Source organism: Echiichthys vipera, assembly GCF_963691815.1.
Source record: "Echiichthys vipera genome assembly, chromosome: 4".
Lineage (NCBI taxonomy): Eukaryota > Metazoa > Chordata > Actinopteri > Perciformes > Trachinidae > Echiichthys > Echiichthys vipera.
The window spans coordinates 13903377-13929373 of record NC_139829.1 but is presented as its reverse complement, the minus strand read 5'-3'; the positions used below and the strand labels follow the sequence as shown (position 1 = coordinate 13929373).

At 39.7% G+C, this 25997-nt stretch overlaps 1 protein-coding gene across 1 annotated transcript; it reads left to right on the top strand.

The window, feature by feature from the left end:
* The first annotated feature begins 1110 nt into the window (after positions 1–1110).
* Positions 1111–25997, top strand: LOC310946307 (septin-2). The gene is made up of 12 exons (XM_083912745.1): positions 1111–1208; positions 6968–7006; positions 7379–7478; positions 7567–7653; positions 8039–8162; positions 9211–9345; positions 10140–10257; positions 21261–21362; positions 21508–21653; positions 21812–21895; positions 21982–22039; positions 25878–25997. The coding sequence occupies exons 2-12, from the start codon at positions 6980–6982 to the stop codon at positions 25941–25943; spliced, it is 1047 nt and encodes a 348-aa protein (XP_083768871.1). The 5' UTR covers positions 1111–1208; positions 6968–6979; the 3' UTR covers positions 25944–25997.

The window sequence follows — 25997 nt, the reverse complement described above, 5'->3', positions numbered from 1 at the left end:
ATCACAATGTAAAATATTTAACTAAATTTTACTTTTTTGCATTCATATTGTTATTCAAGTTTTACTGAAGTAGCCTATCAATCAGTTAACATAAATGTATCAATTTAATGTATAGGTGTCTCCTATATTCTATTTTAAAAGCTCATAGGCTGTGTTTTGTATGCAGAATATAGGCTTAATGTGTGACTGTCAAATATTACATAGGAATTTAAAGAACCTTATATCATCTGAAAGTAGACTAGTGAAGTAGAATAAAGCACAACATGGAAAGATGACCTAAAATTGCACAGAATGTATTAACATTTAAGAATAGTAGCCTACTTATTGTCTACCACTGGAAAGCTGAATACAACATACACTATCCAGTGGATTTAAGTGGTTTATATGCTGATTTTGCTCATAATAGGCTATAGTGTTTTCGGAAATATAAGAAAGCAAATTGACCAATAATGTATTTTTCACCAAGTCAATCACAGCTTGGCCTGCCTGTTTTAAATTGACAGTTTATATGAAATAATTAGCAGTAAGCCTACATTAAACATTATGGAGTACTAAACATGATTTAAGTCTCAATAAATAAATAAATACAGAAATAAATAAATACATAAATATATAAATAAATGAATAAATAATTGCTGAAATAAGTTAATTGATGCATGAATAAATGTATATATAAATAAATATAATAATAATAAATGCGTGAATACATATATAAATAAATGTATGCATAAATCACTTAAATAATTAATAAATAAATGCTTTACTTCTACATTTTTGTTCACCTACATATATTTATTTAAGCATTTCTGTATCTATATGCTAATGAGATAGGCGGTCCCATTTATTTCAGCATTTATTAATTCATTCTTTTGTTTATGTATGTCTTTATTTATTTATTTATTCCTGTATTTATTCATACTTTTTTTTTTACACACGTTACTGGGAAATAGTTAAAGAAACTGTAACACTGCGGCAGCCATGTTGGATCCACGTAAGGAATTATGTACAAAGGGCCAGAACGTCCCGACCGTTGAGCCGTAATGGCGTCAGTGGCGCAAGTAAGAGAGCCGTTGGTAATGAAAAAGCATCAGGGACGAGGGCGGACTCACTCACGGGGGACGGTTTCCGGGTTTCCCTTCCTGGGCTGGGACAGCGGCAAGAGGCAAAAACGCTCCTGTTGATTACCGATAATTCAAAGTAACACTCAGGTAAGACACTGCTTAGTGGATGGTTGTTTTTTTTGTTGTTTTTGTGTTTGAATTAGTCGGAGGAGAGAGCAGAAGACACACCGGAGAGTCAACAGAAGCCTCGCTGGCAACATGACACCAGCCGCGGTAACAACTGTTGCTAAAGTTTGACATGTAACGTTGACACTTTCAGCACTGTATTTACACTGAAATTTGGTTTATCAATCGTTTTTCAAAGAGGAAATCACACTATTAAGGAGCTACGGTATTTAACTGCGAAACTTACGTATAAAATAAGATGTCCCTCACGGTCCCAGTGGATGTTTGGTAAACTCAGTGAGTGTCTGTCAGACTGGGTGTGGTGGACATCAACTGTTACAGAGGCCTCACACACGGCTCAATGCCCCCTATACAGTGACTGAAGCATTGATTTATAAAAGCATTCATTAAGGGACAGAAATGTCCAAGTTGATATTTCCTCCTCTTCAGATTTCCATAACAACTAAGATAACTCAACATCCCCCTTTGTTTTTTTTTGTTTTTTTTAATTTTTTACATTTTTTTCAACAACAGGTTTTGAATTAACTTGTTCAATTCAATTTTATCTATAGTGCCAAATCATAACAAAAGTTATGTCAAGACACTTTAAATATAGAGCAGGTATAGACCACACTCGATCAGTAATTTATGATTTACATAGACCCAACAATTCCTCCATGAGCAGCAGCAAGTTACACTATCTATAATGGTATTAATAATATGTATATACTATATTTATCCAGCAATCTTGTGCACACAGTGGCAACCAAACCTTCCTTTTAACAGGCAGAAACGTCGACTCGATCCAGCTCTATGGAGGGCGTCCATCTGTCTTGACCGGTTGTCCCATTGTCCCAGTTCATAACTGCAGGGAAACTCTACACTTCAGTGGGCTTACATATTCCCAAATCAGCAACACATGTAATCTACTTCTGATGTCCCATTTAAAGCACTGACTTCCACAAATGTCCTGTAAAATTCTTTTTGTGTAACATTCCTGAACTCTGAAATCGCTTTTTAACATCCGATTAATCCTTGACCTTTTGATTGTAAAGGCACATTTGCGGAAAATAAATTTTGTGTTTAGACAACTTCACAATAACAGTGGGAAACAATGACATATTATCATTATGTGTCTGTCTAAGATGTGGCGGAGAGCCACTATTGAAGAATTATCATCCATCTTTGCTTGTGTTTTTGGCTCAGTGAAAACAAGCATATTTCACTTCCTTTCTTGCTGAGTGGTGAACACCATGGGCACGATGGCAGACTGTGTGAGCTGTAATCTCGGGCTGGCAGCTGCCCTTTACTTCAGAAACAACTTTACTCCGCTGGACGCAGATCAGTTTGCTATCAGAAGGATTACGTCTTGGTACTGAAAGATGTCTCAGGCCTGTGATTAACCACCTTCACCATTTTCTGACCTTTCCTCTTCCTGTGACCTTATCTCACAAATACTGGCCGGCACAGGAGCGTCAGGGAAGAAATCTGTCTGATATTTTAAACTGCAAGGAGTTGTTTCCTCCTGTTTTGCACTGTGGTGTGAATGGAAAAACAAAACTTTATTCACATTGACAGACCCAAGTGGCTCTGAACTATTGTGCCAGAGGTTTGAATGATGGTGTTTCACAGCAGGATACCTTTGTCCACTATACACAGAGAGAACGTTCAAAATATCTTTGATCCCTGCAGTACCAGAGTTATTGTGATAATGTTTGATATTTGATTTACTTTCACCCACTGTGTGCTGTAAATGTATAAAAGGAGGGAGGTTATTCTTAAACTTAGCTTTAAGCTCATGTCAACTTAGGTCTACAACTAACTCTTATTTTCATAATAGAATAATCTCTAAATCTGTAAATTCAAAATTGCTATAAAGTAGTGAAAGCAATGATTTCACCATTTCCAATAATGCCCATAATGTTGATATTTAGATATATTAAAGGGATATGTACCTAGATGGATGGTCTTTCTTGTAGATGTACAAGAAATTAATATTTGTAAATAATATTTATATAAGTTGTAATAACGTGTAGGGATAGGTTTTGTTATTCAGCACTTGCTATTCATTCTTTCATTTGCAATGTTCTATCATTCAAATACCCATTAACCAAACATAATTATACAGATTCAATGTTGAGAAACAAGCATGGAGATTAAAAAATGATATGCACCTCTAACCACAGTGCTAGTTTCACAATTAATATAGAGCTTTTTTCCCCCAGCAGCTGTGTGAATACCACAGTGTTAGGATAACATTTTGTTCCTGAATGACTCCCACTTGTTTTTAGCAATTTCCTCTGCTGTCCCCATCATCATAAACGGTCCATCCTGTGCTTTAAAGTGTGTGTGTGTGTGTGTGTGTGTGTGTGTGTGTGTGTGTGTGTGTGTGTGTGTGTGTGTGTGTGTGTGTGTGTGTGTGTGTGTGTGTGTGTGTGTGTGTGTGTGTGTGTGTGTGTGTGTGTGTGTGTGTGTGTGTGTGTGTGTGTGTGTGTGTGTGTGTGTGTGTGTGTGTGTGTGTGTGTGTGTGTGTGTGTGTGTGTGTGTGTGTGTGTGTGTGTGTGTGTGTGTGTGTGTCCTGCTGTTTCCTCGTGGTTGAAAGGCTTTTTTATTCCGCGTATTGTGGCTTTCCCCCCGCTCTGAGCTCATGTTATAAAGTGTTTCTAAAACCACGGCTTAAAAAATGTATCATATCTTTATTACTGTTGCCCACTGCCTCAACCTTTGGTCCCCAAGGGCTACTTAATTACAGTCAAGCCCCCCTGTGTTTATTTGGGGTGTTGTGTGTCTTATGTGCCAAACATCACTTTATTATGCTCAGTAGCTTTGGGGTCCTTGTTGCTGTGATCAGTTGCCAGTAAATTACCATTTTTGTTGTTGTGCCACTGTGTGCACTAAATCTCCACGGTGCGAAATTATTGTTTCAATGTTTCCATAAGAGCAGAAATGCTTTAATCCATGGGGAGTGGGTGTGTGGACCCTTGACACTGCCTTAGGAAGGTGAATAGTTCTACCAGCACCGCTGCCCCTTCATGGCTTCACTCCAACCAATAAATCAACTCTAAATGCATTACATGCCAAGAACCTTGGCTGTTCTAAGGTGGCATTTTTCCCTTTTGGCCCAAACTGTTTAATCTCCATGTCTGGCCCGTTGATAGCTGTATATTTGTGTGTGTAAGCAGCTCAGCAGCCTGGCCGATTAAATGGCCATTATTAAGAAAGCATTATTGAAGTGTGCCTCCTGCCTGTCTGTCCTGTAGTGTTGTCTTTGTGATATTACAACTGCGATATTGGAACGGTTTAATTAATCTACTGCCGGTCTAATGCTGGTTCCCACAGAGCCTGTCAAGGAATAATACTTGGTGTGTGTGTGTGTGTGATACACATGGATATGCCTGTGTGGCCGGCGACATTTAATTAGATGTTCATTAACAATGAAAGCACATTTATTAACGTCTTTGTTGTGTTTTTAGGGCTAAACCATGTAAACCATGTTAGTTGTTTGGCTCCGTGCAGGGTCAGTCTATCACTGTGCTCTAAGCCTGACTTTCTCTGAGGTTGACATTTTGACAAAACCAAGCAACAACCACTGGGGCTGAAACATGAAACCACGCAGTTCCTCAAATGGCCACTTGAAGGTGGCTCCAAAAGCGAGTCCATCCCCATAGACCCCATGTTAAGATGTGCATCTTTCCCGCTGAAATGAACATGTTTACAGCCTGGTACAAAAACCTTTTTTTGCTCTCCATAGCTAATTTCCCTGTTCATGACTACTGTACAAGGGGTGAATTGTTTTATTTCTCCCCCTAGATTTGAGTAAAGCTTTAAATTATGAGTCATTAAGGGCTTGAACGCTTTGAGTGACAGTTGGGTCCCATCACAGGAGATGAGCATACAAGACTGTAGACTTCATTCAACCCACCTAAGCTCCATCAACGCTCCACCTTTTTTCCCATTTTTGGATTAGCTGGGAGTTAGGCTTATCCTTTCATTGTTCTTTCAAGGTAAACATGATCTACCAGCTGAACATCAGTATGTTAGCATAACGTAACCATTAAGTACAAAGCACCGCTGTGCCAAAGTATAGCCTTTTTCCATTATTGATGTCTCTGCAGATTATTTCATCATTATTTCAGTCTATAACATGTCCACCACACTTTCCCAGAGTCCAAGGTGACATATTCAAATGTCTTGTTTTAACCGGCCATGAAACATCATGAATTCAAGCAAAGGAGAGTAAGAGAATCACAGCTGTCACACTCAACGTTACCTCATTGACAATATGCTTTTCTCCCCATTTGATACTATCACGATACTTGGGTTCCGATTTGATATGTATTGCAATTTGATATTATTATTTTGTTTACTTTTTAACACTAGACTGTGGGAAAAGGTCATACACTTCTAGAGGCATTCACTCTTGAAAATTTCTAAATTGATTCATTAAAAATGCTTGATTTTGGGTCTAAAAGTGGTAGCTTCGTCTTGCCTACACCTAGACTAAAATGAATGAATAAAATTATTAATGCATTCCAGCACTAAAACAAATTTGTTTATAAAGATTTGTGATACTTTCCCCCCACCCCTAGTAAACAGCCCCACACAGCATCTGAGCTGAACAGACCAGTGTGGAAAACAGGACGCTCTTCTTCTATTTTACTTAGAAAAATTAATTCACATTTTGGGTGCCGACCTTAACTTTGGGAAAGACCGGTGTGGTCATTCTGATGTTCTGATTGGGTTAACCTTTTGACCTTTGTGGCCCTAACCTGGCACCCCTCCACCCTGTATATTGGCGTCTCCCCTTACTGTACTGACATGTGGTCAGACCTGAATGTGAACAGGGGTGAGGCACGTGTTCTCCCTCCTCCCCATAGTTGAGCTGCTCTGTATAGGAAAGGCTTCAGGAACCAGAGGGATAAACAGCCATTGTTCTCCCTGCTGGCTCGGTGAAACCAACCTGTCAGTCTGAGAGATCTCTGCCCACATTTGTTTAGATACAGAGAGCCCCCCCAACTATCATCTAATAGATTTAACAGTGTGAAACGGTTCCCCAAGTGTCCACAACTGTGCGTTTGTCGCATGCCAACAGAGAAAGGTCAATCCAGATTCCCATGCCACCTCTTTCCCCCCAACTCGCATTACATAACCTACGGCATCTCCGTTTGGCAGCGCACGGCAGCCTGCCTCTTTCTAATGCTTATCACACTCCACCTGTCAAGGGCCAGTGTGTTGGTGATAAAATGGAGCCTGTTCTTCCTGCTCAGTCATTATGTAGCTAATTTATCAAGCAGGCTTGTTGCTCTGTCGTCTGCTCAGGGTCATAGCGTGGGCCAGGAGCACGGGATATATGAGACAGTTTAACAGGAATCTGGGAACACACTTGTTGCCCAGAACTCTTAATGGCTGCTCTTTCCATGTGATGATGTTAAAGAACAGTGTAGACCTCAATGTGGACTAGATTTACAGTTGTTACAATTTAACATTTAAATATCCTGAAGTTGTCTTTTGTGATTGCTGCTTGAGAAAAATTAATAATACAAATGAAGATTTGTGATGTAAAGATAACTCTATTGCCTGTCAAAATGCTATATTATGGTCATATAAAGAGCAATTCTTCAGTTAATTCTTGAGAAACAGTTGAATCATGTTGCCTGGAAGAAAGGCATTACTGTGAAGTTCCTACAAACTGTTTTTAAGGTGATTCATCTTTCTGATACATTTTTTTTTTCACCATCTAGTAAACGGCAGTGATGTCTCAGTCTGGAGAGAAAGGGAAGGTGAGTCACAGGCTTAACACACAGTTGAACTATGACAGGTCGACATAGTATCAGGAGGGGTTTCTAATAAGGCAGCGGTGATTAAGACTCATAGTACTAATCTCATGCACACAAGCATACACAGGCACCCAGAGAGGATATCCTGTATACATGTTTAAGTGTTTCATGGCTAGGCTTTATTGCCTGTTGGAAATTCTCAATAATATGCATCATCATCAATCTCACTCTTATAGACCCACTTGCACCTTTACACACCTCCATAAAATGAAGAAAAAATGTTGGAGTGAAAGTAACAAGTAGAAAATCACTAAAATTACATAATAATCACATATTTAATTTTGAACAATGTGTATTTCTTTTTGTGCCCTACAGTTCCCAGATGCAGCAGGTTATGTAGGGTTTGCCAACCTCCCGAACCAAGTACACCGGAAATCAGTGAAAAAAGGGTTTGAATTTACCCTGATGGTTGTAGGTGAGGGATTATATATCCTTTTCAAAGTAGACTATATCATTTCTTTAGAGAATAGAGCATTCTTTTTTCATTCTCTCTTGTTTTTCAGGGGAGTCTGGTTTGGGCAAATCAACGCTTATAAACAGCCTGTTTCTCACTGATCTCTACCCTGAACGCTACATCCCTGGTGCCGCAGGTATACTCCCCAGTACACACACATAAACATGCATACGCACACAAATATGCACACTGTAATAATAGAGAAATGTCTGCTGCTATGTCTCCAGCAGCGCATTATTTCAAGAGGAATGTTGGGAATGCCTTAGTCTCAAAATATGACCCTGCCCTTCTTATGACTTGACTTGGATTAGGACTTGTTCTGGCTTGAAAACAATTATCCAGGCCCTCCCAGGGCTGTTTGTGCAAAGAAGAAAAAGGGAAGCTCTTTTAGATGACAGAACCCATGATTTCATCTTTTTAAGCTGTGGAGTCTGTGGTTGTGGCAGTTCAGCGGCTTGGGATATTAATGTTTCACCTGGTTTATGCCACCCATCAATTATTCTTGTACTTCCTCTCTGCAGAAAAGATTGAGAGAACGGTGCAGATTGAGGCATCAACTGTGGAGATCGAGGAGAGAGGAGTAAAGCTTCGCCTCACCGTGGTTGACACCCCTGGATACGGCGACGCCATCAACAGCCAGGACTGGTGTGTTTATGTGCCGTGGAGGAGTAGGGAGTGATAACAACTGGGGACTGGTTTCCTGTCCGGCATGCTTTCTCATCCTTCCCTCCTGTCCTCAACTACTCCCTTTCTTAAGTTGCATCCCAAACTCCCTCTTTCCTACCTCTCCTCCCTCTGCATTCCCAGTGTCTAGATTTCCTTCAGTTATGTGTGTGTGTCTGCCATCCTCATGCCGGTGGTGCCAATGTAGTCTCTGTAGGATCTATTTCCTGTTGATTGTCCTGGCATAGCTGTACTTTTTCTCTCCTGGACTCACTACAGAGGCTACTAAAAAGGACAAAACTGGAAAAGAGATGAAACTGGACAGAGATTGGTTAACTTAGGTGCAATAGTAGGGTTTTAACAAATTTAAAGAACTATAACAGTGTTTTTGTTGTTAAATAATGAAACTAAAGACACAACAAAATACAATATCTTTCTACAAGTTGATTTTCATACTGTGCAGTCTGCCTAGAAAATAATTTAATGCATTCCTCAGTTGAACTTTGTCCTTATCACACCAGCTGGTCAGGCATAAACAGAAGATGTGAATTAGCTTATATCTGTTCAAAAATGGTGTAAAGTGATAGGAAAAAGGTCACTAATACATGATAAACATGCATAACATGTCAACTTCTCTGCAGCTATACAAACAGAAGCTGTTATTTTACTTTGACTGCCTGTATCTTTAAAGGTTATCCAGTAAGGTTTAAAGGCTTTCTCAGCGCATATAGGGATATAAAGCCCCTAAACCAAAACAAATCTATCTATCCTATCACAAAACTGAGATACAATTTTACAACAGTGATGTATCACCTGACATATATATATCATATAAAATCACACTACTGAGTCATTGTGGGAGAGTGCGGATCCTCCTGGACTTACATGATAGCCTTCAAAATGACGTGTAGGATTTCCATTCCTTGAAACTGACGATGTCATTCTCAGTGCTGATGTTAAAATAGTGTTTACACGGTTATTTGGTGCGATTAAGGAGGCTAACGTCTGTTTCTCTTCCTATTTGTCTCAGCTTCAAGACTATCATCCAGTACATTGACAATCAGTTTGAGCGATACCTCCATGATGAGAGCGGCCTGAACCGAAGACACATTGTGGACAACAGGGTGCACTGCTGCTTCTACTTCATATCTCCATTTGGACACGGGTAAACAAACACAGTGAAACAGTTGTTAAAGCAATTCTTACCTTTCTTTCATGTTTCCTCTTCCCCCTCTGACGCTCCCTCTTCCCCTGACATGTGCAGTGAGAGAGAAATGCTGTGTTCCAGTGCCATGGGAAGTCCGAAGTTTCAGACCTCCAACTAGGCAGAGTGCAATGCAATGCTTGTCAAAGTGGAATCTCCTACGATCGAAATTTGAGGAAGATTGACCTACCCCGAATTCACTAGCAGGAGCTTCACTTTGACAGTCATTCCAGTGCACTTTGCCTAGTTGGAGGTCCGAAACTTCAAACTTCCCATGGCACTGTAACGCAGCATGAGTAGCGCAAGTGAAACAGAGTGACAGATGACGGGCAGGAAGCTCGTGCATGTGGTATTCGGACAGAATAAAATGATTGGTCAGACTTTTATCAGAAATATATGAGAATTTACTGTTTTTGAGTTTCAACACCTGGTGGATTTCTTTTACATTTTAATCTGCCATACACTTATTAGGAGTGTTTTAAGATTTCAAAAGAAAAGTATAAAAATGCCAGAAAGGTAAGAATTGCTTTAACTCATGTCTATTCAAGTACATTCAAGATTACCTAAACCTATAAAGTAAACTTATATTATTGATTTTGGCCTGATTTCGATGCCACCTCTAATTTCTCTCTTGCCCCGCCATTTCTTGTTTATTTATTTATTTTCTCAAAAGTGTCCCCTCCCCTGTGTCCTCTATCCTGTGTTTTCCACTGCGTCCTAATTGTTCTTTGTCTTCTTCATATTTTCTATGCTAGTCTAAAGCCTCTGGATGTGGAGTTCATGAAGGCCATCCACAGCAAAGTCAACATAGTCCCAGTCATCGCCAAGGCCGACACTCTGATACTGAAGGAGAGAGATCGCCTGAAGAGGAGGGTGGGTTTGATATCTACACACACACACACACACACACACACACACACACACACACACACACACACACACACACACACACACACACACACACACACACACACACACACACACACACACACACACACACACACACACACACACACACACACACACGTGTATATGGTTTAGCTATTATAGCGAAATCACTTATCCATCCTTATTGGCAGCCTGGTATGTCAGACATCCGTGTGTTTATGTGAGAACGCTCATGTTTACTTCCCTGTGTAATTGCAGTGATTTATGGCTTACATTTTGTGTTCTTGACGATACTGCCAGATTGTTTAAAGGGAAGGGTAGGAAAAGAGTGTTGTATATAACATAGAGGCAGCACATCTCTTCCAGCTTCAGCCCATCCCAGATACTTCCTGTTGGAAGTGACCCAAATGTCTGCCTGCCTGCCTGCACGCTCCTCAGCTTCCTGCTGTCCAGGGGGGATAGACACAGTAGTTCAATACAACACACACACCTTACTGCAACGTGTTTAGCTGATAACCTCTACTCACCTAAAAACTTTCACAGCTAGTAGGCCTGCCCCCTCGTAGTCCATGAGTCGACTAATCAGTTGTTGTGGTTTTAGTTGTCTAAGATTTCTTCAGCAGATTAACCGTTTTTACACTTTTTTCATGCTGAAACTTATTTCCAAGAAACTTAGGAGCACATCTCTGGTAATCACTATATTTAAAGTGGTGCTTTTGCATGATCTTTTGTGGAGAAACTCAGTTTTACAGATCTGTCGATTAAATTAACTAATCTTAAAATATAAGACAAAATCATATGAGTGTTAGTCAACTAAGAGTTTTTGTTATCGAGGACAGCAATAAAAACTTATAGAGTACTCAAAGAGCGCAGACCTCTGCCAAGGCCATGCCTTATCTCACAATGTTAACATAAGTGAAAACATTTTTGTCTATGCGCCCTGTGATTCGGATCCGCTGCAAAATTTAAAAGGTTCTTCTCACTACACTCCCCTACAGCCATCAAGTTATATGAAAACTGACCCAGTAGTTTTTCTGTAATCCTGCTGACAAACAAACCAAAAACATAACCACCTTTGCAAAGTAATTAACTGTAAACAGGGTTCCTGCTGGTGCTGAAAATCCTTGAAAACACTTGAATTTTAATATGGTGCTCGTATTTTGAATTAAATGCTTGAAACTCCTTTTAATTTAGGTTATGTATGAGGCCAAGTCTGCTTACAAAGTTGACACATTTTGAAAGATTTTGTTGTGTTTTAATTTGATCTGTCAGCCTTCTGTAAAAGGCTATCACAAAACATAATTTTGGTTGTTTTTTTAATTTACCACAGTCGAAAGGTGCTGGAAAAGGTGCAAGCTGAAAAGTGCTTAGTCTTGTGAAAAAGTATAGGAACGCTTTGTAAAGAAAATCCTGAAATGTCATGCTTGCTCTTTGCTTTATGTCTGGATTCAGAATGGAAACAATTAATCAATCAGTTAAACAACTGAAGATTAATTGGCAACTATTTTAATATTCCTTTAAGTATTTTAGCAACTTTAAGCAAAAATCTTAACTGGGGCTTCGTTTTGGACATGGGGAAACTTGTGTTTGGCATTTTTCATTGTTTTTTGACATTTTATAAGCAAACTATTAACCTTGAAAGGCATCATTAGACCCACTGATAATGGAAATTAATCATTAGTTGCAGACCTAGTTCAGAAAAAATGCGATCACTGTGTAGGCTGTTGTTGCAAATGGCTTTTTTTTTCATTACTGTTTTTAATTGTAAGTCAGCCCCTCTCCCCACCTGCCTGTTTGTGCCCAGACCTCCCACCTGCCTCTCATTCAGGCCTCGGAGCCGTTGGTCTGGCAGGGCGTCAGGCTGACCAAGGTCTGCTTTGTTCCAGGCTCCCACCGTCGGTTAGCCTGAAATTGCTGATGCAGCATCTTAGAGAGCCAGATTCACGGTTTCAGGACACACAGTTTTTCTTTCTAAACCTCCTAAAACAACAAAATGTAACACGTGTCTCATTTGGGACAATACAAGAACTCAGTAACTTATTTTCTCTAGTATGTGAATTGCTCCAACATCAAAGGTAAAATTCCTCCACTGTGTTGTCCTTAAGGGACCTGCCAGTTGAATTGTGCTCTGTTGAGTTGTTTTGTGTTTTGACCTTCCTCAAACCTTCTGAGTGTTCCTTTGGCACTTAAGATGAACAAAACCATGTTTCCTGCCACCACCAAGCCCAACCCCAATCTATAGAAAACCCCCCAGCTTGTTGGCTTTCTGATCTGGCTGGCAGCTGTTTTGATTACAGTTATAAACATCACTCTTGTTTAATTTGGTTCATGTTTTGCTTTTCATTAAATCATTTTCATCAGTGATAAAAGTGGGGTAGCGGAAATACTCTAACCTTATCTCTCCGATCTGACTTTTTTCTTTTTTTACTGCTGAACTGTCCACAACACTGTCTGTCCAACAGAGTTTGTTCACATGCTCCACTAAGTGTTCCCTTAACAGACATTTCCCGCTTTAAACTAAGGAGCTGCCGAGTTCAACAAAATGGAAAAACTCACACACATTATCCAAACCCATGCATTTTCTAATTCAAGCAATGAAGAAAATACTTTTATTTCTTAACTACATTTATACTCAGGTCGTTTTTGTACTAAGACACACAAACAAAGTTTAAATTTAGTTGTAATGTATCTGATGAATAAGTTCCTGGACAAGCCATTATTGGCAGGAAATGAAGAGGGTTAATTGAGCTATCTGCCCCACATTTAGAAACAGCGCCACAAGTCCCTAAAGAGGTTGTATTATCTCCTTTTATCTTAAACTCCATTTATAAAAGTATGTACACTGTGGTTGTTTTTCTGTGTAGTGGATTGTGTGGGGAATCCTTAGTTTCTGTCACTGTATTAAAAATCTATACAGTAGCCCTGATTTCATTCAACAGGACGTGTTTTTAATGCAGCTAAATAGATCAAAACAAAAACAAAAAAGCACATACTTACTCAAACTAGAGTAAGTATATGAATACTCAGTATTTATCATTTGTTACATATTAAAGGTTAGGTTAGGTTCTTTACTGCTTCTATTTATTGAGTTACCAGAGAACATGCTATATCAGGGATATACTACCCCTATTATCGAGATATGAAATGATACATATAGATTTTGGCCATATCTAGTCCAGTCCTTGTTCAAGCTACGACTGAAACCATACAAAACTGTATTGGTCTTTTTTTATCAAGCCGAACCATTAAATAAGTAATGGCTATGTGTAAAATCAAAAGACAAAATCTAGATAATTAAAAATAATATGGCAGCATAAAACCACTAAATAGGTTTCTTATGACATTTCTACTTAATATATTTAAATTATTCCAGAGTTTTTACACGGGACATCTGATTATTCACTCATTTGAGAAAATAGTAACAATCAAAAATGCGCTCTTCCTGCATTTACTGATTTATCACAGTATTCCGGTTTCTTGTGTGCTTATAAACGTAGTCATTGTAAATGGTAAGCGTCATAGTAACACTCATTCATCTATTTAAGTGTCTCTCAGGAGAACAAATGCATCTGTCTTGAGTATTTGTTGGTTTGATCAGATTAGTTAAAGTGGCTCTTAGGTATACGTGCCTGAGTCCTTTCCTACAGTCTGGTACAGTAAAGCGGGGCATCAGGCCCTCCTTTGAGGTCAGAGCGCCAGCAGCCAAGAACCTGCCACAAAGCTGAATACTGGAGGATGATTGATAACCCCCAGCGTTTCTCCCACAGTATTTATTAGTTTGTTTTTTTGCAGGGTATTTTCTCACCGTTGGAAGCCATTTGTCTCTCAGTAAATGCCCCCCGCTCTCTTTCTCAAGGCTCGTCCACTCATTTCTCGTTTTTATTAGGGGGAAACAGCTTGTATAGAACAATAAAAGTTTCCTGCAATGTGTCAAGACCGTTCCACTGACAAGACACAACCTGCTGCCCTCAGCAACAAGGTTAACAAACCTCCCATCATTCAGCTTTCATCCCCTTAGTTCTGCTCGCCTCTCGCCCAGTCCTTCCTCTCCTGGCAGTGCCTTACTTTTACTTTCTTCCCTTTCTACTTTCTTTTGTGTACTCTTTTTTTGTTTTGCTCTAATGCCAATTTCCTTCACCGGGGTCGCTGTGGTCTCTTGCTCATAAGTTACCCTGAGGAGGGTATATTGAGGGACTGATCCTCTCAGTCTGGGACCTAACAGTCATATCCTGTGCAGGGATTTGGTCTCAAACTGCTTGATTGGCTTTTTTCTGAACATAGAGGTCCATACAAAACTGGTTTAGACTGGAATCCTGAGGGAAGCAAAACATAAAAAATGTTTTGTTTGAACAGAAGAGTGCTTTGGGGTCTGTTTTGTCATATTCTGTAACTTGAACATTTCATTGATTAATCAGTTAATCTGCAATATCATTTAAATCATTTTTGTCTAAGGATTCCTCAGTGCCAGCTTTGAGGTTGTGAGTGTCAGAAAAATAGAAAAATTAATAGAGAAAAAAATCAACAGATTAATCGTTAATGAGAAGAATCGTTAATTGCACACTTAAATTAACACAAAATTCAAGTTCTGAAAATGATCAGCAGTAATGTAAAGACTAAAGGCTGTTCTCCTGAGCCAGAGGTCAGAGATGGCTAGAGAACCCATCTCCTCCTCTGTTGTCGCGCAAGGCTGCAGACAATAGTCCGGCCCTTCTTCCTCCCTCCACTCTCTCCCTGTTATCGTCCTCATCTCCACTCCTTACTTCTCTCAGCATTTCTGTTCACTGTCTCCAATGCAGATCCCTCCCTCATGTTTGTCCCATCAGCTGCCAGATTTCACCACCGTCACAGTTTTCCCCTCATTGTCTGACTCGTTGTCTTCTCCAGCTGCTCCATCATACACCCGCTGTGTGAACAAGTTTTACGGCCCAGCTGGGGCACATTATCAGTGCCAAACTGCTCTTACCACCAGTAATTACAGAAAGTAAAACAGTTTTACCTCAGAGGGTAAACTTCAGTGCTCAGATCAGTTGAGCTAGAAAAGGAAACTATGTGGCAGCTAATCAATGACGTGTAATTATGAGAGTTTGATGTAAAGCTCCTTTTTTAATATTATTTCTTTGTACATTTCTAGGCAGTAGGCAGGCGTCCTGTGAGTAAAGGTTGAATGGTGATGACTTCACTGCTCCTGTGTGTGTGTGTTAGTCCCTTTTCCTGCCAGTGTTTCAAACACGCGGACATATTTATTTTTCTGCCCTCCAGCAGTCATTGTGCCAGGGCATGCTCCATTTCTCTGCAGATTTTAAAACAATAAATATGTGCTTTTTCCTCATTGAGCGAGCAGCTCTATTACACACAGTCAACTGTTCTCAAGTGAAGAAAGTACAGGTCGGCCACAGTGTGTGAAAACAGCAGGTTTTCTTGTTACAGGGCCAGCCTGAAAAGATGGTTTCCGGACTTTGCAGTTCTGCTAATGAGTCACTTTTTGCTGTTGCCGTTGAGACCCTTTTGATTACTAGACCAAGTCACAAAGACCTGATGTGTGGTAGAAATACTTAACTCGCACTGTCCCCTTGTAAATCTCACTAAGACAAGATTACATGAATAGCTCGATTGTTCCTCTCCACGCTCTTTGATCAGAGAGAGAGGTGGGTGGTCTTAACTGTACTAATACTTAGCCCAGACAATAGGTGTGTGTGTGTGTGTGGGTGTGTGTGGGTGTGGGTGGGTGTGGATCACCATAACTCATATGATGCCATCACGTTACCATGGTTATAGTGACTTCCTCTGTACTTTCCATCAGTCCTGTTATAACAAATCCAGCTGTTCTTTCCCAGTCTGTTCTGGTCTGGACCGTCCACTCGGCTCTCAGACTCTGACTGAATATATCTGGAATGTGTTTCTGTGCATGCAGGCAAACTGTGTCTCGTGAATAGAAAAGTATTGTTTTCCCGGTGCTGCTGCGTAACAGTACTTTTAGAAGTAGATTGCTCTGATGGTCTGAAGGTTATCCTCCATCTCTGCTGATCCACTGGCCTCCTGGAGCTACAAAGCTCCACACATGTCCCCAGATCATACCAGTGCAAAAGTTAGATGTGTGTTTATATGTGTTTTTGTGTGTGTGTGTGGCTGGTATGTGGTCTAAATCCCTCTGACCCCCTTAGATCAGGTTTTGTTGGGGCGCCCTCGCCCCCTCAGACTCCCTGCAGGCAGGAGAGAGCCGGTTAGTTGAAAGGCGTTTCCTGGCAAGAGAGAAGCATTTGTTCTCAAGTGTCTTAAAGTTAGCCAATTAAGTTTGGAGACTATATTAAAGAATAGTAGTAGGAATACGCTTTTTCTTTTCATACTGACAGATCCGTTGTGTGTCTTGTAATTGAGGTATGTAATGTGTGTTTTTTCAAATATGAATTACACTAAACACAGCTCAGTACTCTTACAGTGTATATATGTATTTAATATCTTTACAGATCAAATTATAGCTTTTTTAAATAAGGAAGTCTTGTTTTGTTGAAATGCCCGTAATCCTCACATTGCCAGTAATTATTATTATTCTTTATCAAAAAGTGTGTTGGCCATTTATTTTATGTGGGAAGACTCAATATTTCTGCTCGTCCATAACTTGTTAGTTACTTGATAGTTTACATACAACGTTTATGGACTTGACAGATGGAATTCATCCGACCCACTCGTGCTTCCTTTTTCTCAGTTTTGCTCTGACCTGAAAAGACAGAAGGTTGATGCTTTAGCTGCAGAACAGACTTCAAATGTTAACAGCAAATATAAAGCAATCATGGTTTCCCCTATAATACTCATTTAGTCGATGTAATAAGCCACTCAGACATACCTGACCTATCTCATCTGGTGATAGTCTAAACAATAGCCACACTTAAATAAATGGATACTGTCACGATTATTGTAAGAGGAAATATCACAGTTTCACGGTTTTAAAATTTAAGGGAAAAGACACAAAATCTTTTTTAAATTAAAACACCAGACTTTGTTTTATTGTATTTTTCACACATTATTCTTTTGGTCTTTTGGTATGTACATGTACATGTATGCCTATATTGAGAACATGCAAAAAGGTTAGGAACAATAGCTGCCCTTTGAAACAATAAGAAAGTAAACACTGACATGTGAACTTCTCAACTCAGGAATCTGAACACCATAGATATCATAGCTACATTTCTTTCTGTTATGAAACCGTGCTTATGGAAAAATCAATGAATCCTAACAGTTAACATATAACTGACTGATGACTGTAAATGTGTCACCAGAAAATTTTCGATGATAAAATAAATGTGACTCACAAAATTCTACTTCGGGTAGCTTAACCCCCTTCGTGCATGCAAAACACCTTTATTGTAACTTTTTATTCCTATTGCCTCGTGCCTGTTTCTGCACCTTGTGGGTTACCTAGTTTTTTTTACTTACGTTAGAGTTTGCTCTTTACCGTGAAGTGCAGAGATTTCTCTGTTAGTGAAATGTATTCAGAAGGTTCAAGGTAAGCAGCTGTTTTATTTACTGATATGTAGGCAGATAGTTGGCCACAATTTTCCATTAATAAACTTGGCATTCGGAAAAGAGGGCCCCTGTCCCTTAAAGTGGTTTCTCAGTAAGAAAGCTGATCAGAGCTACTACTTTTAATGGCAATGAAGCAGCGTTTTCTCCCCATGGCCCCTCGCAGAAGCTGGCAGGCAGCTGTGAAGTTACATAAACATTACGTCAAAGTGCTGCTGGTCTAGTCCCTCTGAATACCCGATCCTTGCTCTTCTCAATCGAGGTTGATTAGTGTCGAGATGCAGTTTGATTGTTTTGTTTTGTGTACTTTCGCTGCATTGCGGGTTTCCTAAGAACGGTCTGGTACATGTTTCTACTTCCAAGTATTGTTCCCTGTTAGAGTTTTAGTTTAGTACAAACACCCTGCCAGGCCAGAGGAGGTTCAGCTCTGTCCTCAACAGTCGCACTATAACTGTATTATTGTGAGTGCTTGTGGTTCCGAATACCAGGACCGCAGTGCTCACCGTAATCCTCTCTTTTGTCTCACTGCTCTTTTCTTTGTCAGCTATTTGTTTTCTGCCAGTGTTGTTTGTCCAAAACTCATTTGTCATTGCTGAGCAGGCGTTTTAGTGATTCATAGTTTTTGCTTGCGAGAACGAACAAATCATGAAAATATTATTCACATCAGGTCGTTGTGATGAAACGGTGGATCTCCGTAATGATGGGTTTGCACCCTGTTTCATTATGATTGGAGGTTTTGGTTAAACCTGCTGTGCAATTCTCAAAAAACTTCTTCACCATGTCTCCCACGACTTCACCCTGTGTAATTATATCTATGTATAGACCTGCGGGTATGCTATATTTGGACTGCACATAACCACTACGGTATATTTAATATTCCTAGAACTGAAGGAGCCTGACTTTACACTGGAAATGCACGCCTCATCTGCAATTAGTCTCATTTCTAACCCATTTTTTTAGCTGCACAACATCGTCCTCCACCCTCCCACTTATCATAACGACCGGACGTGACAGAACATTTCCACAAACAATGCTTCATATTCAGCGTTGTGAGCCAGAAACATAAGCGATAAATCTTTGGCTTCCTTTCCTAGTTAATACTGAGTCTTGTGTGGCATTGTTTGTCCGCTGCCCTGACAGCATTGAGTGGACCTACACGGCCAACCATAACAGCACAGGGTGGGGTGGGGATGGGGGGGTATATTATAGCCGAACAGGATGGTCATAAAATCAAAATGGCTCCAACTGCCAACATCTCTGTGCCAACGAAAATACACAACTTAGAGGAGTAGTAGGAGAGGCTGGCGTAACATTAGCGATTACGGCCTACATTGTGTACAGTAAATCAACGGGAGACTACAGGGATTTGGAGCGGGCTGTGATTTTCACATGTGATGATCCCTGAGAGGTCTTGATTATAGGTGTCAGGCTGTACTAAGCACATGTTACAGAACAGAATAATTCAGGTAAACAGCCATTTTGTAGCTTTTGGCTTTCCAAGGTCTGGAAACAGATGATGGCAGACAACAGACTCATGTTTGTGTGATGACCAGATATTGCTTCTGGATATTTAATAGTGGTTTGCATTCATAAAATATCTTACACTGTATCTGTTGGTTGTTCAGTTGACCGGTTGATTAATGGTCTTTAAGTTTGATAATTCCGGTTTTATCTCATTTTTATGTGTGTTTGTTTCCAACTTATCTACTTGTGTGACTGGATTTGCTGTTTGTTTCATTTGTTCCTGCCATTGTGTCACACATGTTTATTTTCCCACTAAGTGCAGAGTTTCCCAAAATTCTTCATGCTCTGCCCGGCCGGAGCGATGTTTATCCAGCCTCCATGTTCGACAGATCTGTAAATCGTGTGTGTTTGAGTGAATGAAGGAGAAAGAGGCTCAGATCCTGAGTCACGCTCTTCTCTGAGTCCTGCAAAGCCTGTTTGTTTTTAGATCTGCCCCACAACAATACCAGAGTCACCCCACACACGCACTATCTTGCACACACTGCGCACAGAGCTCACTGAGAAAACAAGCAACAGCCATAACAACGGCTCAAACAGGAGCTGCTCTGTGTAGGAAAACCTGCGCTCACTTCCCAGGCTCCTGGCTGACTGACCACTGTCCTATTATACACTACAGTACATGAAAGTCCCCAAAAAGTCAGGAAAACAACAGTTGACATTTTTGGCTCCATTACATAAGACGATATTGTGGATTTAAAAGTTCTGCTCTCTGGAAAACAAAGACAAATGCAGCTTTGATGTTTAGAATAATAAATACTGACATCTGTCCCAGAGGTAGTGGGGAAGAAAGCTCCTTTGTTTTAACTTGTTTCTTCACCGGTCGGCTTGTGAATAAAGGAGGTTGAGAACTTTGTTTCTGACTCTGAAACACACACACACACACACACACACACACACACACACACACACACACACACACACACACACACACACATACACACATACACACATACACACACACACACACACACACACACACAGACGGCTATTATTTTTCACCTGTCTGCCCTTTCTGTTCTCACCCCTCTTTTCCTCCACGGGGGACTTTAATTAAATGTGTTGCTGCAACAACTAGTTCTCACTCATACCCTCCTATTAGTCTATAGAGTTCTCTTACTTTCTGTTGGGTCAGAGCGCCAGCTGTTGTTTTGTCCATATGACTCACAGTTTACAGTCAGCACACACACACATACACACATCATATTTCGATAAATAGATGGGTCGGCTGTGCCTCCTCCGGTCCGCATGCCAAAGTGTATTTTAGATGATGGGCAGGTAGCCTTAGAATCAGTGTGTGAGTGGTCACAAGACTAGAATTGTGCTATGTGCACACAAGTCCATTTACCATTTGCCATAAATTACGAAAGTCTGTGCCATGCTAGAATTCATTGTAGCTTTCAATTACTTTATTGCCAGTTTGATTTAAGATACTGTAAGATAAACTACTATATTAATAATAATAATAACGGATGCATGCAACAAGATTCGTGTGGATAAGAGCACGTACACGCTTGAATCCATGCGTACACACACACACACACACACACACACACACACACACACACACACACACACACACACACCTACCTACCTACATTTTTTTCCCGACTGACCAACCGACCAAGCTATAGAGCTAAATACTAGACTACTATATGCAAGATTATAAGCTTCTACACAAAGTGAACAATGAATACAAAATTAAAGGTACAAAAAGGGCTTTAGTGTCAGAATGTTTTAGTGTTTTTGAATAAAGTAGCTTTCTAGATCCTTGCTTTGTGGTCAGTTTGACCACAGAATGATAATAGAACGCTGACCCTCTGGTAGTGTCTGCAGTGACACCTCTGCAGGGTTCACCAGTTCAGTTTTCCCTGTGCAGTGGGACATGTCATTAGGTCACGAGGAGGTCACGACCCTGCCGGCTCATATCGTGTTTTGCTTGTTTCCAGATCCTGGACGAGATCGCTGAGCACGGGATCAGAATTTATCAGCTACCTGACGCCGACTCTGACGAGGATGAGGAGTTCAAGGAGCAGACCAGAGTCCTGAAGGTGAGACAGGGACACACAGCGGAGGGTTTAGTTATACGTAGATACCATTCTCCTCCCTTCACTTCATCCCCTCCTCTCTGATACATTTATTTTCCACATCCCTTCCTCTACCTTTGTGTCTCTAACCTTTATCTTCCTTTCCCAGGCGAGTATTCCCTTTGCTGTGATTGGCTCTAACCAGCTGATTGAGGTGAAGGGGAAGAAGATCCGTGGTCGTCTTTACCCCTGGGGAGTTGTTGAAGTAGAGAACCCTGAGCACAATGACTTCCTCAAACTACGCACCATGCTTGTGTGAGTTTCCATGGCAACAAATCTGCTAAAGTAATAGGATTTTCGAAAGGAAAGTCTTTTAACAGAACTTCAAAATAATCTACTAAAGAAAAGGTTTACAGTGAAGCTCTACTGCCTCCCAGTGTGTGAATAAAGGATTGCTTATCTGTGTGTTGCAGGACCCACATGCAAGACCTCCAGGAGGTGACTCAGGATCTGCATTATGAGAACTTCCGCTCAGAGAGGTTGAAGAGAGCGGGCAGGTGAGATGCTGATTTATATCACTTAAACAGCACAGGCTGCTGTATTTCAAGATTTTTTAATTAACGTGTGTTTTGTTTCTCTGCAGGGCTGTGGATGAGGATGTGGTGGATAAGGACCAGATCCTGCTACAGAAAGAGGCTGAGGTAAGAACACACACACAGCTTCTCGTCTCTCTTTGTGCTAAAATGTTTCTTTGTTGATCCAGTAACAAGTGTATAGCTGTAAATACACGTGTGCAGACTCCAAAAACAGTTTAAAGGAAAGATTCATATTAATATAATACTCACAGTCCATATGTTTGGTAACAGAGTTGTTGGTCACTAATAAATCATGAAGTCTTCCCTGCCTAACGCAGCTCGACTGTGACGAAATCAACAGTTCTTTCATCGTTCTGTGCAAAGAAATTGTAGCACATTTCTCCATGTTTAGTACAAGGCAAGAGAGCTTACAGGACGATACCGCTGTCACTGTTTTTGTAAACAGCCCCGTAAATGTGTGTGTACAACTCATATTACTAACAATCATTTCACAAGTTATATCGGTGACGCTGCAATTTTGAAATGTATTTTTCTTTCTCTGCTGGGGCAGATTGGGTTCTGTTAATTTTAGTACATTATCAAAGTCAATGCACAGAGATTTAAAACTTGCTCAAAAGGACTAATGAATCATAATGAAACTGTTTTGTTAAAGTAACAGAACTACACAGACTTAAAGTAGATCTCCGGCACTTGAACAGAAAAAAATGTTTTATATGAGCAAAATGATTCTTATCAAAATAAGTGTGAGTTATACATGCAGAAATGTGTTTTTGCGGTGACCAGGTGAAAATGGGTCCATGCTTTGGTAAATGACTGACACTAATGGAGGGTATGAGCAGATAATGTTTTTGTGGATTAAAGATGTGAAACCACCGGTATGACACTTTTAATGCCAGTGTGTAATGCATAAGCTCGATTCTTCACTGTGTCAAAGTGAGTGGGATCATTCTTTTATGTGTAGATGTGACCTAAAACCTTGCTTTTATTGCTTTTTAAAAATGTAACAAGTAAACAGAGATGACATCAATTACCTGATATTTTTTCTTATTATTAAAATAATAAATTGTGCACCATTAACTTAATAAAAAAAATCTCCTAGCATTAAAAGGAATCCCAGTTCAAGTGTGAACCTTTTAAATCCAGCAATATATGATGATAATGTTTATAGTTTATAAACGTAGAATTGCATAGAATACATCGGAACCATTGCCGCTGATACCGTATCCAGCTATGTGAGTCAGTATCAGATCAAAGCATCCTAATGTTGAGACAGACTCAAACCAGTGAGCCACATGCCCTCAGTGCCCTATGTAATGAAGCGTAAGTGCAGACTGACCCTGACTGTGTGGGAAAAACTGCTGTGTCATCTTTCTTGTATATATGACATAAACATTAGTAGAAGCAGAGCCATAACATTAGTCGGCAGTTTTCAGTGTTCCATATTTTAGAAAGAGAAGAAAGAAAGTCATATTAATTTTCACCCCACTATCTGTCACATGCATTGTTTACATTTCGGGCCCGTGTAGCCTGCACGTCAGTGGGCAATAACCTGTTTCCTGATTGCTCTTCATGCCTGTTTGTGTTGTTGCTTCAGCGCACCGTAGTGAGCGGGCGGGGTCCAATCAGAGCTGTTTGTAAACAATGTGCCCAGGCAGGATATGGCATCACTTCCTGCCTGGATGTCCTGGCCCAGTTTTATGGTGGGAATGAGCTCAGTTATGTGAGGAGAGCCAAACACAAAGCTGGCGACGCGAGACAGTGGTCCGTTTGTTTACGTGTTTGTTTTGGGTGGAAGGAAACATTACAGTAACAATGTTACGGTATCATATAAACATATATATATATATACATATATACATATATATACATATATATACATATATACATATATATACATATTACAGGTCCCTAGTTTCTTAGGATAATTCTTAAAAATATATATTTTTTAAAGAAATCTCTTATTTTTTAAAACAGTTCCTGGAAAGGGCTTTATAATTTTGGACTCATCATTACAGTGTTCAATTATTACACTTCTAATAAATTAATTCAAATTAATTGGTAGTTTCAGTTCACAGCAGGTCAGCTGTCAAATGGGTCTTCCTGAGTAGATGTAAATTACAAACTCATATAAACTGATATAACTCAATAAAAAATAAACATTCACGTAGGTTTAGATTGAGCTCAGTCAATTTTTCAGCTTAGTCAAAAGGCAACTATTAATAACTGTTTAATGTCTTGGCTTTTTTTTTTTCTTAAAAACTCAGTTAATTGTGGTGGCACTTAATATGTGAACGACATCTGTTTACCTTATAATTAGGGCCAAATTACAGCTATTTCCAGGCACTGTTTTAGAAAATTAACTAAATGAATTTACTTAAGGGGCCTTAAAATAAAGTGTTACCCATGAGGACTTCCCTATGTAAGTAATCTTATATTATTCACCTAGATTTAATATTAGTAAATATAGTCAGTCTATGTTGAAAGTACTATTCAGTTTAAGTTGTTTTGATTTTTAAGGTAAGTCATGCATACACACTCGTGATATTTTCAAACACATAAGACCAGAGGGAAGAGAAAAGGCTGCATAATGTTGTTTTTACCAGTAAAACTTTGCTGCACATGAATAATCTGATCAGTCATGTTCTCAGCCACAAGATGGCGCTAGACTTGAGCGAAAGCTTCAGGGGAGTTTATTGTTTATCAGTGTGACTCATGATAGTTTTTAAAGCTTTACATCTTCATTATCCGTGTGAATGACATTTCTTTTCGGTCGTTCACTTTTTTATGGGTCCGTCGCTGCCTTCTCATCGACTTTTATTTACATTTAATCCATCCTTCATTTATTGTTTGACATTTATGCTTCATTCATTTTTAAACACCTTTTCATTTGCTATTACAGTCGCTGTGCTGATATGAATATGTTATTATGCATCACATATATTGATTTAATCATTATTTGTTTGAATAATGACCATATAAAGCCTCTGGTCAGTGTATTTACAGTAATGTAGCAGGTTCTCTTGTAAAGGTAAATCTCGAGTTGTAAAACTATATCAACCATGTGATGCTTTTTTACTTTGGTAGTTTATTTTGTGTTCGTTTCCCTGTTTTTTCTGCATCTGCCATTTAAACGTCGAGTGATTGTCTTCTGAAGTTTCTCTCTATAGATGGTACTTTCTTCGTTTGTTCAGTCATCGTGGTTGGTCTCAAAACGTGGTTGGACGACAAGTTTCAAGCATAGTGAACCTATGAAAACAACATCAGCGTCCTATTGGTTAAACCACAAAGTCTAAATGAATAATATCTGCCCTAAGTGTTGAAAGTCTAAAGCTAGTGTGTAAAATGTTTTATCAACAGTAGTCTTTTTTATTTTTCTGTTAACTTAAACATTGAAAATGTATTTATTTATTTATTAAGCTAAAAAAACCTTTACAAACTTCATTACATTATCTGCAAAATGCATCGTCACAAAGCTGAGAAGAGGCTGTTGTTTGTTTTTCTTAGCTCCTGAGAAATTTACATTTTTGTGGTTTCCACAGCACAGCGACGTTATGCTAAGTTGGCAGATCATAAGAGCGGAGTTACTGTAAGATAAGCCGGACATATTTGCTGTTTTAACCTTTCAGTTTTACTGCCATCATTTTGTGCTGATTCTATAGTAAAACAGTTAAACAATTGATTCAGCAGACTTTTGTGTTGCTGCTTTTTTTGGAAGAACTGTAAAGTATCATTGACATCCTGGTTTCTCAGGTCAACTTCATTTTTTTCCAAATAAGCTTTTTTTCTGCTGCTAGAAACATCAAACACCTCACTTCCCTGCAAACATCTACCCACTATTGGGTGTTTAAGGAAATATTAAGTGAACGGTTTCTGAATTGTGTTCCAATTTTTGATCATCTGCTGATATTAGCAAATTTCTCTTTTGTTTTTCATCGCACTTTAGCTGAGACGCATGCAGCAGATGATCGCTCAAATGCAGGCACAGATGAAGATGAAATCAGACGAGTAAAAGGGTCGCAGCAGAAGGAAAACACGGTGACCCCCCCCCCCCCCCGAACAAACA

Bases quoted from the DNA above. Each gene is read 5' to 3' on its own strand.
- LOC310946307 (XM_083912745.1), top strand. From the start codon at position 6,980: ATGTCTCAGTCTGGAGAGAAAGGGAAG. The intron at 21,654-21,811 runs GTGAGTTTCCAT...TGTGTGTTGCAG, and splicing joins AAACTACGCACCATGCTTGT to GACCCACATGCAAGACCTCC. The intron at 21,896-21,981 runs GTGAGATGCTGA...GTTTCTCTGCAG, and splicing joins AGGTTGAAGAGAGCGGGCAG to GGCTGTGGATGAGGATGTGG.